Source organism: Pelmatolapia mariae, linkage group LG15 (genome assembly GCF_036321145.2).
Source record: "Pelmatolapia mariae isolate MD_Pm_ZW linkage group LG15, Pm_UMD_F_2, whole genome shotgun sequence".
NCBI classification, from domain to species: Eukaryota; Metazoa; Chordata; class Actinopteri; order Cichliformes; family Cichlidae; genus Pelmatolapia; species Pelmatolapia mariae.
The window spans coordinates 20,895,787-20,910,113 of NC_086240.1; the positions used below are offsets into that span (position 1 = coordinate 20,895,787).

The window sequence follows — 14,327 nt, forward strand, 5'->3', positions numbered from 1 at the left end:
AAAAGCAAATTCCAAAAGGAGAAACAAACATACAAACAATAAAATAAGATAAGATTAAAAAATCTTTCTTCACTTTTTCATTTACAGGAACTTATCTGATAAATATATAACAGTACGGAAAACACAGGGGAAGGCAGCAGTCATGGTGGACAGTATAGGAGATAATGCATGTTTTGTTGATATTACATATTTGAATTTATGATTTATTACATGGAGATCAGCCACAACATCAAAAATACAGATTATGTAAAGTAATTAATCATGGCCATCTCTTACAATGCAATGTTGTGCTGTAGAAATCTGGTTTCATGTCATTTATGTGGATGCTACATTGACGCAGAACATTAACTTATCCTTCAAACCTAGTATCCTCCCCAGATACTAATGCAAACATGAATCTACAAGATGTACCAGAGAAAGCCTGATCCACAGACGCCCCACCCGCAACCTCCAGGAGGCAAATGATCTGCTACCTGATCGCAGAGACCAAAGGACACCTGCAGAAGTCCCACATGTTGATGGATTGAAGCAGATTCTAATGTTGCAGCTGATCAGTCTATAGCTATCGAGCAAGACTGAATATGTGAAAACAAAATGATTAGAGGATCATGTTTACTGCACATTTCCTCAGTATATACTTACTCCCTATGATTTGTATTGCCACAGTTTAATTCATGCATAATTATCTTTTAATATATGTGTCATTAGTAACATGTGAAACAAAATTATCGCAGGAAACAAAGATCTTTGTGCAGAACTGTTCAGCAGATCAGTGTCGTTTACTGTAGAAGAGCTGAAAAACAACATGCAAAGGGAAAACACCAGAGAAACACTGTGGGACAAAAAGACCAGTGAGTTTCCAACCAGAGTGGCCGTGAGAGCTATTGGGGCTAAGGAATGAGGCAGGAGTGACAAAATATATGCAAGGAAGGGAAACAGAGATTTACAGTGAAAAATAGAGTCTCTGAAATACCTCCTGGGCTCTCTGTCTCCATCTCAGCCTCACCACTGCCTGCTTCCTGCATTTGTTTCAATTTTGGATTCTCCTGTACATCTGGAAATATGATGTTGATTTAAGTCAGTGCTCTCTAAAGAAGTAAAAAGGATGACCAGAAGTGTAGTGTATCAATCATACACTTATTTGTCACAATAATATTAACAAAAGGTCCGAAAATTATCATTGATGAACACAAAAATCGTTCGTAAAGCACAAACTTGAAGGTTTTGTTGTCCTTTTTGTGTTGCATTATTTTGTGTAGTATTTTGTAGTTTTAGGTAGTATTTGTGTAGTGATAAGACAAGAGATTGTGTTTTTAGGTAGCACTTTTATAGCTAGGTAATAATTTGGTAATCGTGGGGTAATAAGTTGGAAACAAGGAAGTAATAATTTTATCATCACCTAACTACCCCAGTAATATCCAAGCAGTTATTTTGTATCAACAGTGATTACTGCTGAGTAACATTACATTACTCAGCAGTAATCACTTACTGAAATCATACTATAATGCATGTATATATACATATATACATATATATATATGTATATATGTATATGTATGCTTGTATGTTCCCTAAACATCTATACAGAGTAAACAATTACTTCATTAAATCCCACAATCTTATATCCCCAGTTGAGCACTAAACAGACATGTTATGACTGCATTCACTGTGCACAAGTTTGTTTGTTAGTTTGTGCTTGTATGGCGTTACTTTTGTGCCACTATTCTGAGCGCACGTAAAAAAATATTTGAGCGCACGTAAAAAAAATTTGCAGGTGCAAGTGTTGCAGGCATCTCCGAAAACATTAGAGCACTTATGCAAATATGTGATGTCTTGATAAATCAAGCAGATATTTGAAGTTTACACAGCACCATTCTCGCATGAAAATATCTTAAAAGTTTATTTTGTGACCCAGAAGAGTAATATTTCAAACTCCGCCACTCTGTGTTCCTCCGCTACTGCCTCGTTTGAGTTTTGGACGAAATGGATTCTGGGATATTGCATTTCGTCATTTCGAGCTGGTTGGAGACCAAAACAACCAATCAGATTTTTTTGCATCCAAGTCTGTGATTGGCTGGTTTTGTGGCACAAATATAACGGTGTACAGAAAGAGTTGAACGCGCACAGGCAGAAATGCTGAGAGCGCAAGCAACACATTGCGAGCAAGCGCAAATGCAAAAACTGAGCGAGAGGGGCTGCTATTGTGTGTGTGTATGGATAATAGCAAACACTGAAATACATTTTTTGCACGCAGCAATGAATTTTGTTCACTCAAATTTAGCTTTTCTTCACTCAAAATAAATGGCACAAAAAATAACGCCATATGCTTGTTCTACGTTTTTTTATGCTGCGTATTTTTACCATAGGTGCAAAGTTATATTCTTTCCAGTGCAGCTGAGCAGCTGTTGCTAGATTATTATAAAAGAATAACAGTATAATCCTACAATATGTTTCCAGTATTCAGCATTGTTTGAAGGTATCAATGCAAATTTTATGTTTAATATTGTGGCATATTATAAGGAAATGTTTGGTAATGTTTCTACTACATTTCAAAGTAATATTTGTCACAATTTAAAGCCTATGAAGTTCGCTTTAATAGTTTGTTAATATGTAATTACAAAAATCTAAAAAGGCAGTTTTGTAGTTCTTAGCCCTGTTTCCTGGTTATCACACAGAAACTACTGCAAAATACATTAGAAGGTTACCTAGGCAACCAGAGCCAGGAATGTCCGCGAGCAATCAGCTGTCAGCTTCAAAGAGATGAGTGAGGAACGAATCACTTTGCTCCAAAGCTATGCGTGGACGTAGCTTTAAAGCAGTGCATAATTAAAGATGTGACTGCTTTAAGTGACAGGCCTTGTAGAGTGTTTAATATCATTTGGTACAAGGAATCAGCTGTTCTGTTTTTCCAGTAATTGCATTTTGCTTTGAGCTTGTTTAGCCACAAACTAGTATCCTATACAATTAATAGACAGTGAATTACAGTTCTGTGTTTCTAATCAAGCCACCTACTGTTAACCTAAACTACTCAACTCAACCCTCTCATGCAACTATTAGCATCTCGTTTTAAGAAAAGTTGAGGTGAAGACAAGAAAAGAAAATGAAAGATAAAAAAGATGCAGAGGAGGAATAACTAATGAATCTTTATGCCTGTGGAGGATGTTATGATGGCTATGTGCATCTTTTATTTACAGTATATGGGTTTAAACAAACGTAATATTTGAGTACAAACATACCTTTTGTTGGTGGTCTGTATGTCAAAGATTAAAATTCAAATGCTTAAAATGAAATTGTCCGTCGTTAGGGTCCGTACCAGATAATGGGTGAGAGAGAGGGGAACCATACTCCAGTCTTGGAGAAGAAAAGAGAGCCGATCAAAGCTTTCTGGCTTTCTAACAAGTTTGAGTGGAGCTCAAATTGGAGAAAATCTATTTGAAGTAGAACTCAACTCAAGCCATGACCTGAAGACCCGGGACACATTTTTAAATTTAATTCACTAAGTTTTTGTCGTGTCTGTAAGAGCTAGTGTCCTTATTTTCGAGGAAGTTGACTGTGTTGGGGACAAAAAACGTTGCTGCAACTCATTGGAAGATGAACCATAACATTACAAGAGTGCATAATCACAGTTATGATACCGAATATAAAATTTATTACACACAGAGCTTCACTGAATCTAATTTCCTCATTATGAAAATGAGTATTTTGCTTATGTTTTAATGGATTTTGTACTCTTAATAGCTGATAACAAAGACCGGTCAGCATTATTTGCTTTTCTAGCAAAGTAACTAGGTTGAATCTGCTTCTGCACAGGGAAGACATCCCATCTTCACCGCCTCAGTGCAGCCGTATGCAAATAAAATATGCATATTGGTGATTACATATTTAATATACATTAACTATACATCTGGGTAATCTCGGAGACTGCAGCGGAATGAATACAAAACACGCTGTTTACTCATGCGTGCCAACTGGCTGCTGGGTAGCAACAGCCAATGAATAGCTAATTAGATGTGCACACTGTAGTATGACTTAAAGAAATCTTAAAAGAAAAGAGCAATGGCAGCTAAATGTTATTTTGTTGACTTTAGATGAATCTTGTTTGTGTATATTTGTGCATGCCAAATTATTTATATTTATTTATTTATATATATCTATAATCATAGAGACTTTTTAAGTAAATCATTGGCAAGCTTACAAATGAGCTTTACTCCAGGACTTCAGTAGGTATGTGAAGCTCAAGAAAATGAGAATTCTGGTGACCCAGTCAAAATCTGTGGTCAGCCTCCAAATTCAGCCACAACCCTGAACTGTTCCTCAGTTTTCCTCATTGTGTAGGAACAGTTTTGTTCAATACGATTCATATAGTAAGACTTTTGTGAGGAATATGATCTCAATGGGAGGAGAATTGAGGCTGCTTGATGATTTGAAGCAATGTGGTGGCCAGAGACAGGTGTGCAAGTGAAGAGACTATCAGTGATACTGCAGGATACTGCTGATGTCATATTATCTGGTGGTAAATACATTAGATGATTACCTAGGCAACCAGAGGCTGGTATGTCCACAAGCAACCAATCATCAGCTCCAGTGAGGAGTGAATTGCTTGAAGCAAGGACTCTGAGATGCATCAAGTTAGTATAAAAGGCCAAAGGTTTACAGAGGTAAATCCAGAATAACAAATTATTCTCAATTCAAAGTTAATAAATCGATCAATATGTTGTTCCCAGCAGAGTAACTGAGAAATTCCCAGCATTTTAGACTTGCTACTGTTATGTTGTGCGTGAATGGGAAATGTAAAATCGAGTGGTTTCTGAGCTTGTCCGTACATCTTAGTTAAACTAGCTTTACCATTCTTTTCAAGTTTTCTCTCGTGTGAGACTCATGCCTTATAAAGTGGAGTACTCCTTTTAAATATACAGCTAAAGAGATTTTTTAATTTGACTAAGTTGTAGTAGTACAGTTGGTTTTAAAGCCCAAACGTGTGCTCACCTTTGCCCTGGCAGAAGTCCAGCTGTAGGATGGTCTGTAGCAGTGAGTCGGTATTGAGAGTGAGGTCAAAGTCAGGGCCAACCTTTGGCTCCAGGGCCCCTTTAACCCACTGGTCTTGAGACGACGTCACTCGCTTGATCAGAGCATCTGAGATCTACGCAAACACATACAGTGGGCAAGTTGAAGTTTGCAGACACAGTATAGATTCAGCAATGGTTTACTTGTAAGAAGTAAAGAATGAAGAAAGCACTGGAAATGAGAGCACATTCATTCAATATTTATATACTTTTAAATACACTTGAAAATATTAGAACACATTAGTGCAGTTCAGATATTTAAAGATATGAATTAGACCCCTGATCTGTGGATAAGACAAAAAAAAAAAACAACCTCTAGTGAATACATGACATGATTGTTTCCATTACTTGTGCTTCAGAATGGGTAAAGAAAAAGGAAGCTTGTTTTCTGGAATATCTGGAAATCATGTGTGTTTTTATTCAATACCATAAAGGCACATTTATGATTGCATATGAAGGCCACTCAAGGTAAAAAAAAAAATAAATCAAGATTTAAAATTGTGAATTTTGATCAAACAGCTGAAATTTACAAGAACAAAGATATAGAAATAATTCATGTAACTGTATTGTTTTATTTTTCAAGTTTAAGTTGGAAAAAAATGAAGAATAGAATAGAATAGAATAGCCCTTTATTGTCATCGTACTTTTGTTTGTTTTTTGTTGTTTTGTTTTTGTTATTTAAAATCAATAATTTGTAAGACTCGAGAAATGTAATCAAACATTATTAAATGTGTTTTTAGTCAAGGTTAGAGGATGACAGGTTTTATTGAAAATGAGCTTGTGGCTTCTGGTCTGCTTTATCGACCTTATCGGATAGATCTGTCGTTGGCGTCTAATAATGTGTTTTATAAGTTATTGATCCCAGAACCTCAAATAATGACTTTCTTTACAACTTAACCTTGAAATGTTCCTTTACACAAAAAATAAAACCCGACTTTTTTCTCATCACTGTTTTCTCTGTTTTTATGACTTTAAACTTTAAACCTTTTTTTGCTGTTGTGTTGGTTTCTTTTTTTTATTTTTTCTTGCCCTCTGTGGCTGTAATATGCCCCCGTAGATGTTTGCTGATACACTAAAAATATTTCTGCACATGCACTGCATCCCTAAACCTTTGATGACTTGCTGCGTGGATATGGTGAAGTCTGTTAGATCGAATTGAAAGATATCCAATTGAGTCTGTGAGAGCAGGTCATTGTTGAGTAAGTGGGTGTCATGTGCCCTTCCTCTATCACGTGCGTGCTCTATCCAGGCATACCACCTAACACGTAAGGAAAGGAAGTATTTCCAGTAGTGACACAAATACTGAATACTTTTTCTATTTCAAATTTCAAAAAGGACCTCCCCATGATTTCACACATCCAGATATAGCGTTTTGATATATACTACTAAAGATATGCAAATAAAGTTGTATAAAGCCTTTTTTGTTTCCTGAGAGAGCTGTGTGAACTTTGATATAAAGCCCAGCCTCTGCATGAGCTGGGACTCGAGACAGATTTAAAGATGAAAAAAAACATCTGATGGTCTAGAAAAGTCTTCATGATTTAGCTTTCTGCAGGAAACCTTTAAATCAACATTTATTTCTTCTGAGGAGGTCACGTTTGAGCTTTCTCCATTCCATCTATACATACAAAGATCAATAATTATTTATTAGCTACTGAGCATGTCAATCTATTGATTACTAGGCATGTAAAGTTGATTCAAAATAGATCAGCTGTAGATGTATAAAAATAAGATGCATGTTGCTGTGACTGCAGTGCTGAAGTGCAGGCAGGCATTTGGGGTTGTTGTTGTTGCTGTTCTCCGTGTTGACTCCTTCCTCTGCTACACCATGTTTTTTTGTTTTTTTTTGGCTGTGCCGATTTCACAAACATCAGAGGCTCCCTGTGAAGCTGATTTCTCCTAATGTGCTCAGAGGATCTGTGTGTCACGCTTCCTTCCTACCTTCATTTACATTTTTTGGTTCCAAATATCTCAGAAAGAGATTTGATTTGGGTTGATTTTTAATCTTGAGTAAGACCTCATACTGTTTTTGTCTTGTGCTTTACTTATTTAAGTAACATAATTCCCCTGGCCTCAGCATAAGAAGGAATGTACTCTGCCACATGCTGTTTTTGTGCTGATGTTTGGTTGTTTTAGATGTTTAATAGTTTTTAGATAATGATGAACTGAAATTGTTGTTTTTTTGTGTTCTTTTTGTCTTTGTAACATCCCCAGTTACAAAGCAAATAGGTGAAAGGCTCATCTTCATACTCATCTTCATACTCATCTTCATACTCGTCTCACACGCACAAACATGAGGTGTGTAAAATACCTGGAGGAAACCACTTGGATCATTCTCTTTGAGGACTTCTAGACAGTACTCCATCATGCCGGTGGTCTGCCGTAGCTTCATAGTGCAGTGTGTGATCTGGTCACGTACCACCTGAACAAAACAGATCAGATGCATGTTATTGTTGTTATTGTTTACTGTTGTTAAAAGCAATTATTCTGAGATGAGCATCTGAAATATTTTCACTATGTTTCATTGTAGCAGTTTCAATCATTTTGTACAAGTGATAGACTCTGAAAGACTCTGATGTATCACCTTTTCCCTGAGCCTTCCTTTGCCCCCTGTTAGTGTCTTCCATCAAAGAGAATAAACTCATGCAGGCAGAGTTTATTCTCTTTCAGTTATATCCTCTTGCTTTAAAAAGTTATTTCCTCATCTTTCTGTTTTGTTTTTAACTTCCTACCTTTGTTCTCTTTCCAACCTTATTGCCTGATTGAGTTCACTTGTGCCGCATTACCCTTTTTCTTGTTAAAAGATGAGGGGTTTCTACAAGACTGTCTCAATTTGTGCCTCATTTTGTTTAATGTCAGTTTGTTTTTTCTTGTTACCTTATTTGGAATTTTGTTTTGTTTTTCCCTGCTTTTCTCAAGTGTACCAAGTTATTTAGGCCCCCTGGCAGTCTGTCCATTCCTTCATGTCGATTGTTGGGTTCACTTTAACAACTTTAGCATTATATGTGTCCCAGCCACACTCAAGTGCATCTTGGTTGGTTGTAGGACTAGCCTTACTCAGGGGAGATATACATGGAGACACAACTTTCTCCTATCGCCTATTTTGTCCCTTTTGTCTTACTTCTCTCTATCACCTTTTCTATCCCTTTGAAAAAGTGAGGCTCCATAAATGCTAAAGAGGTAAGTATTATTTCTCAGTTGCAGTGAATAGATAGAAGAAAATAAACTGTAGAAAACTAAACAGAAGAAAGAAGAAGAGAAATAATTTAACGTAAACCAGTGACACACTCGGGGCCTGATCAACCCTGGCAGGGCCTCCTTGGATGAGGGTGTCTAGTGATACTGGCCGAAAGACCTGATGAATCCAAGGTCCACTACTGATGATGTGTCCCAAATTTTAATATGATAATCCAGATCAGATCTCTAATCCCTAAACCTAACCAAGGAAAAAAAATGGCAGATTAGCTTGGGACAAAGACCGAAAGTTGAGGCATAATGATGTATGGCGCTGGTAAAGTTTCTGGGCTGCCTTTCCTCATAACAGTCATCCCTCAAGATTTTCTCCATTTAAAGCCATGCATTATCGGGGATTGTAACATCTAGTCCTTTTACTGAATTACAACTACGTTGTGTTCAGCAAAATTATTGCTAATTTCAGAGTGAACTTGTGAAATTCTCTCAAATGCTCAGTAATACGAAGAGGTTGACTTAAACAACAACATCTGTGATACAATCAAAAGCTGTAAATGGTGTCCATGGAGTCCACTTTTTCATGCTGGTCAACCTTTTCTCAGCGGTTAACGACATTGACGCTTAAGATTAGTTCAGTAATAATACAGGTCAGTAAGAATGGGAGGTAATGAATGAAGAAAAGTGGCACCACACTAAAAAAAGTTCAGAACTGCCAGCTCAGGATCACACTGATTTTTGAGCTAGGCAGCAGGTTGTTATATGTGCACTGGGAGTGTAATTAGGGAGCAGAACATGGGCAGTTGGAACTGGCTGACACAAAAGACGAGTTAGTGGCTGGCATGCAAAACAGTCAGGGATTAATTAAAGACTGTCTGACAGCGTGACACCATAATGCCACAACTGGAATCGATCTGTTGATCTCTCATAAATTTCACAGAAACATTATCAGCCGCAACCAGACAAACGCACTTTTCTGTTTTTCATTTAGTCTCTCTCTTTCACACAGACACCAGACACATGCCGTCTGCTGGCTGAACCCCGAGCCTGGGGAAATGAGATTTGGACGTGTGTCACAGTCAGCCGTTTTGGGGCTAATTGAAAGTCTGCAACCTGTCATCGCTTTATTAACCTTTTGTTTTCTTGCAATCAAGCTGCACCACTTTTAACTCACGAGCAATCTTTAATCCTCAGCTCATAGTACTACTGATATCATTATACTCCACGTGCAACACACACACACGTCAGATTTTAAAGTTTAAGCAAGAGATTAGACAGAAAATATCTTGAAGCTTGTCTGCATCCAAAATAATTAATTCTAGCGTTAACCAATGGCCGTCTAAATGGATCAGAGAGTTAATTAGGTGCAGTTGTGGTAATTAGTCTTCTTTTATTTGATGGTTTATGAGATCAGTTAATTATTCACCTGTCATCTGTTGTCTAAGTTGAAATATGAAGACCTGACAATTTAGGAAATTTCTAAATATTTTCTTGCATTTTATCCGTTTAGTAAGTTTTCTTATCTCACATGAAATATCCATGTATTTGTATTTGATGTCATGTCACTCCCCTTTTTCTTTGTTTTTCTCTTATTTGCACGCATACTGTACAAGTCTACTAAAGGTGCAATTTAAAATATGCACATACTCAAATTATATCCCAAAAGAAAATTTGTTTTTCAAATCACGTTGCCGAACCGTCGCTTTTATCTTCTGTGCAAACAACATGAAGTATGAGGCGTGACGCTTGAGTAAATCTCAGATTTATTTCAATTGCTTTCTATCCCGCTGAGACTTGCCATCAGCTCCCTCCCACATGCTCCTGCAGCCCCGGCTGATGGGCTTTTCCCGTATGTTCCTCATGAATCTGAAATGAATTTAAGGGTTCAGATATTGAAACACGGTAATTGAATGCACCTCATTGGAGGTACATCTCACAGCCTCTTCAGCAGACACTGAATCACATTTCACTTCAGGTTAGAGCAAAAATATTTTTATTGACATCTATTTTCAGTACACTTTAGACTAAATGTCAAGTATAAATTGAAACTCATAATGTAGAGCATAAAAAAGCACTAAAATACTCATAAAACCTTCTTGAAATGCTCATCATGCTTGCTATTGGGCTTTTTCGTTTCTACTTGTGTTGAAGCTTTTTAATAGAATCTTGCTTTTAATTTTGATTAAATGTGTTATTTAACATTAAATTCTTAAGGTACCTTCTCATTTAGCAGCAAACAAAGACAGTACTTAGCCTCTTACAATAATGGTCAGACTTGAAGATATTAATCAGCAGCACAAAAATGGCAGGTTTGATTTTTTTTAAAGGCTTCTGACTGTAACAACTGAGATCGGATGACATGTGACGCCAAGTACATGTGCACAAGTCAAAGAAGTAAACTTTAATCCATCAGCTTTAACCCATACTTTAGTTTGATGGCTAAAACTACAGTGTTTATGTAGACTATTGAACCGTCTTTGTCAGAATTATAACATTATAGCCCTCGAGTATTTGAGTGTGAGAACATCTAGTCTATATTTCTTTACAGGTTTTTATTTGATGATGGAAAATCAAACAGGCCTCTTTATCCTGTAAAAAACAACAAAAAAAAGCTTAGTTATTGTTTGAGTATTTTGTGGGGTTTGTTTGTTTCCTGGTCAAGTTTTTATTCTCTGCCTTCTAAACCCCTCTTACACAATAATCACAATGAGATTTGTGTGATCCTCTCAACTCTACACTCAACTCACATGTTTATTCTCAATCTTTCACTATCACCCTTTTCCTTGCATTCAACTCAATTTTGCAACTAAACTAATCCACAGCTTCGAGATTTCGGCCCTCATGTTTTCGTCACAACACAATCTATTTAGAAATGAAAATAAGAAAAGTAGGAAGAGAAAATGTTATGTCTACAACATGTAATATCCCAAGATCTGGAAACACAAATATTTCCAAAATATAAATTTTGACATTCTAATTGTACATTTTTTTATAGTCATAGTAACATCAGCAAAAAATAAATAAAGGCAGTAAGTGCTTTTGGATAAGGAAGAACAAGAGGCCAAATTGTGAGTTCAGAGAAGAATTTCAACAGCCTATTGCTTGTGCTGGTACTTAAACTGCAATTATACATAGTATAATATTCTATATTTTCCTGCTGACAAATAAATAAAAACACAGTCTGTGTTCAACGCAACAGTGGATGTATGTATGTATGCACTGCTTGTATCTGAGAAGTGGGTGTAATGTGAAAACCTGCAAATAACGTGCAAAATGACACTTTAATATTTGACATGCCTTAATACCTAAATGACTCCGAGTTCACACTATGGTGTTGTGAAATGTGAGCTGCTACTTTTTGGGCATGTGGGTGGAAGCTGTGAGACTGATACGAAGCTGCAATATATATACACATGCAGTCTCAAACTGAATGTGGCTTTCTGTGAGGTTGTATGAGTACCAGTCATACTCACAGGCCATCCAAAAAGTACTTTGGTCAGGTTGAAAGTACTTAGCATGTATCAGAAAGTATCTGTGTCTGTGCAATACTTGCATTACATTAGCTGATTCTGAATTATTAACTTAGTACTCCAACCTCACATCCAACTATGACCAGATCTGGCTCCAAACAGCCAAAATGTAAAAGCAATAATGAATCAAGGCACCATAATGGCTGCATCGGTCTTTTGTAATTATGTTATATTCTGGCTTTGAGTGCCTAAGCACAGCCATAAAACCAGTATAATGCTGTAGCGAGTATCAAGCTTCACGATTCAATATTTTGGTGGAAAAACATTAAATGGAACACTGTGGAACTTTACAGAGACATTAAAGATATATTTTTCACTCTGTTAGTAAAAAACATAATTATTTTGGCGTAAATTTCCCTAAAAGTATGTTTTGTTTTAAATCAGTTAATTAATATAATTTTAAGGAGAGGCAGTGCCGCAGATGCTTATCTATCCAACTGTAAAGTCAGTACTCTTCTCACCACGAAGAGGAGCCTCTAGTTAAACTGCTGTATCAGTTAATCAGTATTTATTGTAGTTAAGATTTTAACATTGCTTTATCAGCAGTCTACAACCAGCTATTCTTCTCTTATTCCAGCTTCCTTGCAGCCTGCGGCTCTTTGCCCTCTGGCTAAATCTCGATCCCCAGCCTCCAGATAATTACAACAGCTGTCCTTGGGGCTTCCATCCAAATACCCTCCACTCCTCCTTCTCCTCCTCTTCCTCACCCCTCCCCAACCAGCAGCCAGCCAGACGGTCAGTCGGTCGGCGGGCACGTTGAGGCTGGGCAGGCATCCATGTGATACATAAACTCAGGGTGGATTTACAGAGGCAAATCATGAAAAAAAAAGACTAAGCTGCTAGAGAGAATTTATTCTGGTAGCGAGCTGAGACAGCAATTTCTTTCTGGTACTTAAATTCCTGAAAACATACTTTTCTAATCAACATCTCGCTATTGATGAGGATCTTTGTGAGCATGTGATTTTAAGCTAAAGTTAGATCAACAGTGGCGGGTTCACATCAGCTAATCTACTCATAATGGTGGGGCTGGTGATATCTAGATATGGACATAAAGGACTGGAAGAGGAAACGAGAGGTGCAGTGTGATTCACTGTTGCAGATTTGCTTGAAGAAAACTGATAAAGCACAAAGAGAAATTATTAGACAAGCAGACATCTAGATTTTAATGATTAAAACCCTGTTTTTAGCATACATATTGTGCCTTTTTTGAACATGTTTAATAAAAATTTGGAGTCTTTTTAGATTAGATTATGATTTCTCATATTCTCCCCACACCAGCTGTTTTAGGGTTAGGGGTTAGGGTTAGGGGTTAGGGTTAAATCTGCTGATTTATATCAGGAGTCGACTTTACTGACAGGTGGGAGGAACAGCGATCATCAACCAAGCTTACCTTTAGTTTGTACTCCTTCTCCTTGGTAACTTTCGTGAGCAGTTTGGCTTTCTGTCTGGTCAGCGCCTCGATCAGAGAGTCACACTGAGCCACGAGGCAAGCTTCAAACTCCACACCGTTCTCCTGAAGAAGAAAGACGAAAGCAACAGAAGCAGCACAGTCGTTATGAATTGATTCAAGAAAGCGAACAAGTAATATTAACTCATGAAACCACCATGTTTGGCTTCCCTGCCAAAATAAATCTACATTAAAGTGTTCTAAAGTCAGCATCGTTATGGGTTTGGATCACAAAAGCAAAGCACTGAGACGAAAATAGATCACTTGGCTTGTTTTTCTTCAATTAGCAGCACACTGTTTGTTACCGATTCATTTAGCCCACCACATTTTGTTCTATTTTTGCTTCAGCTGCAAAACCACGAATAAATACAGCGTTAATTATTTCAATACACTGCACACAAAAGCAAACCTTTCATCATATTTACCATCCATTTGTACAACCATACTCGCCACCATTTTTCCCTCAAGATGCAACACATGAAAACGCCGTCCTGTCACTTATAATTGTGGTTTTGTGTTTCGATTTACTAATATTCCCTGACAGTTAGCAGCTTTGTCTTTGGGCCAGCAAACAGAACGCAATGATAGAGTATAAGCAGACATCTGCAGCTCAAAAGGCTTCATTGCATTACGCTTGAAATTCAAAAACGTTCTTCGGATGATCAAATTGCAAAAGGGTGGGAGTGGAGAGGAAACACTCAGTGCATGATGGTTGTGTTAGGTTAGCGTTAGTTTATCTTCATATCAGAAGAACACAGAAGGCAGGGCAAGCACGACAAAATCTGCAAATACAGCAGGGACTAAATCAAAAGCATTATAAATACAGCACACATAGGCTGGTGGCTGTTTTGAACTTATTATGCAAATCCCTATTTGTGTAACAGTTAAAACAGTTGCACGTCAACATCACTCAAACATTGCTAATTGGAAAATCAAACATGTGTACAACTGTAATTTTGGACCCAAATTCATAATTACTCAGCTATAACTCCAAAGAAATCAAATTAGGTAAACATGAGACGCCAGAGGTTAAACACAAAGGAGGGAAACTTGCAGCACACAGAGGATAAGAAACATTACAACGTGACAAAGATAAGA

The 14,327-nt window shown here is 37.2% G+C and overlaps 1 protein-coding gene across 2 annotated transcripts in view; it reads right to left on the reverse strand.

Moving 5' to 3' along the window:
• Window positions 1–14,327, reverse strand: part of LOC134642819 (E3 ubiquitin-protein ligase TRIM9) — a 52,250-nt gene that overhangs the window by 8,425 nt on the left and 29,498 nt on the right. The window contains exons 3-6 of one of the 2 annotated variants that reach the window (XM_063494794.1): window positions 13,173–13,295; window positions 7,375–7,485; window positions 4,987–5,140; window positions 974–1,054 (exon numbers count right to left, since the gene is read on the reverse strand). In XM_063494794.1, the coding sequence (XP_063350864.1) occupies window positions 974–1,054; window positions 4,987–5,140; window positions 7,375–7,485; window positions 13,173–13,295 (469 nt within the window). The remainder of the gene's footprint in view (window positions 1–973; window positions 1,055–4,986; window positions 5,141–7,374; window positions 7,486–13,172; window positions 13,296–14,327) is intronic. The other variant, XM_063494795.1, reaches the window with a different exon arrangement.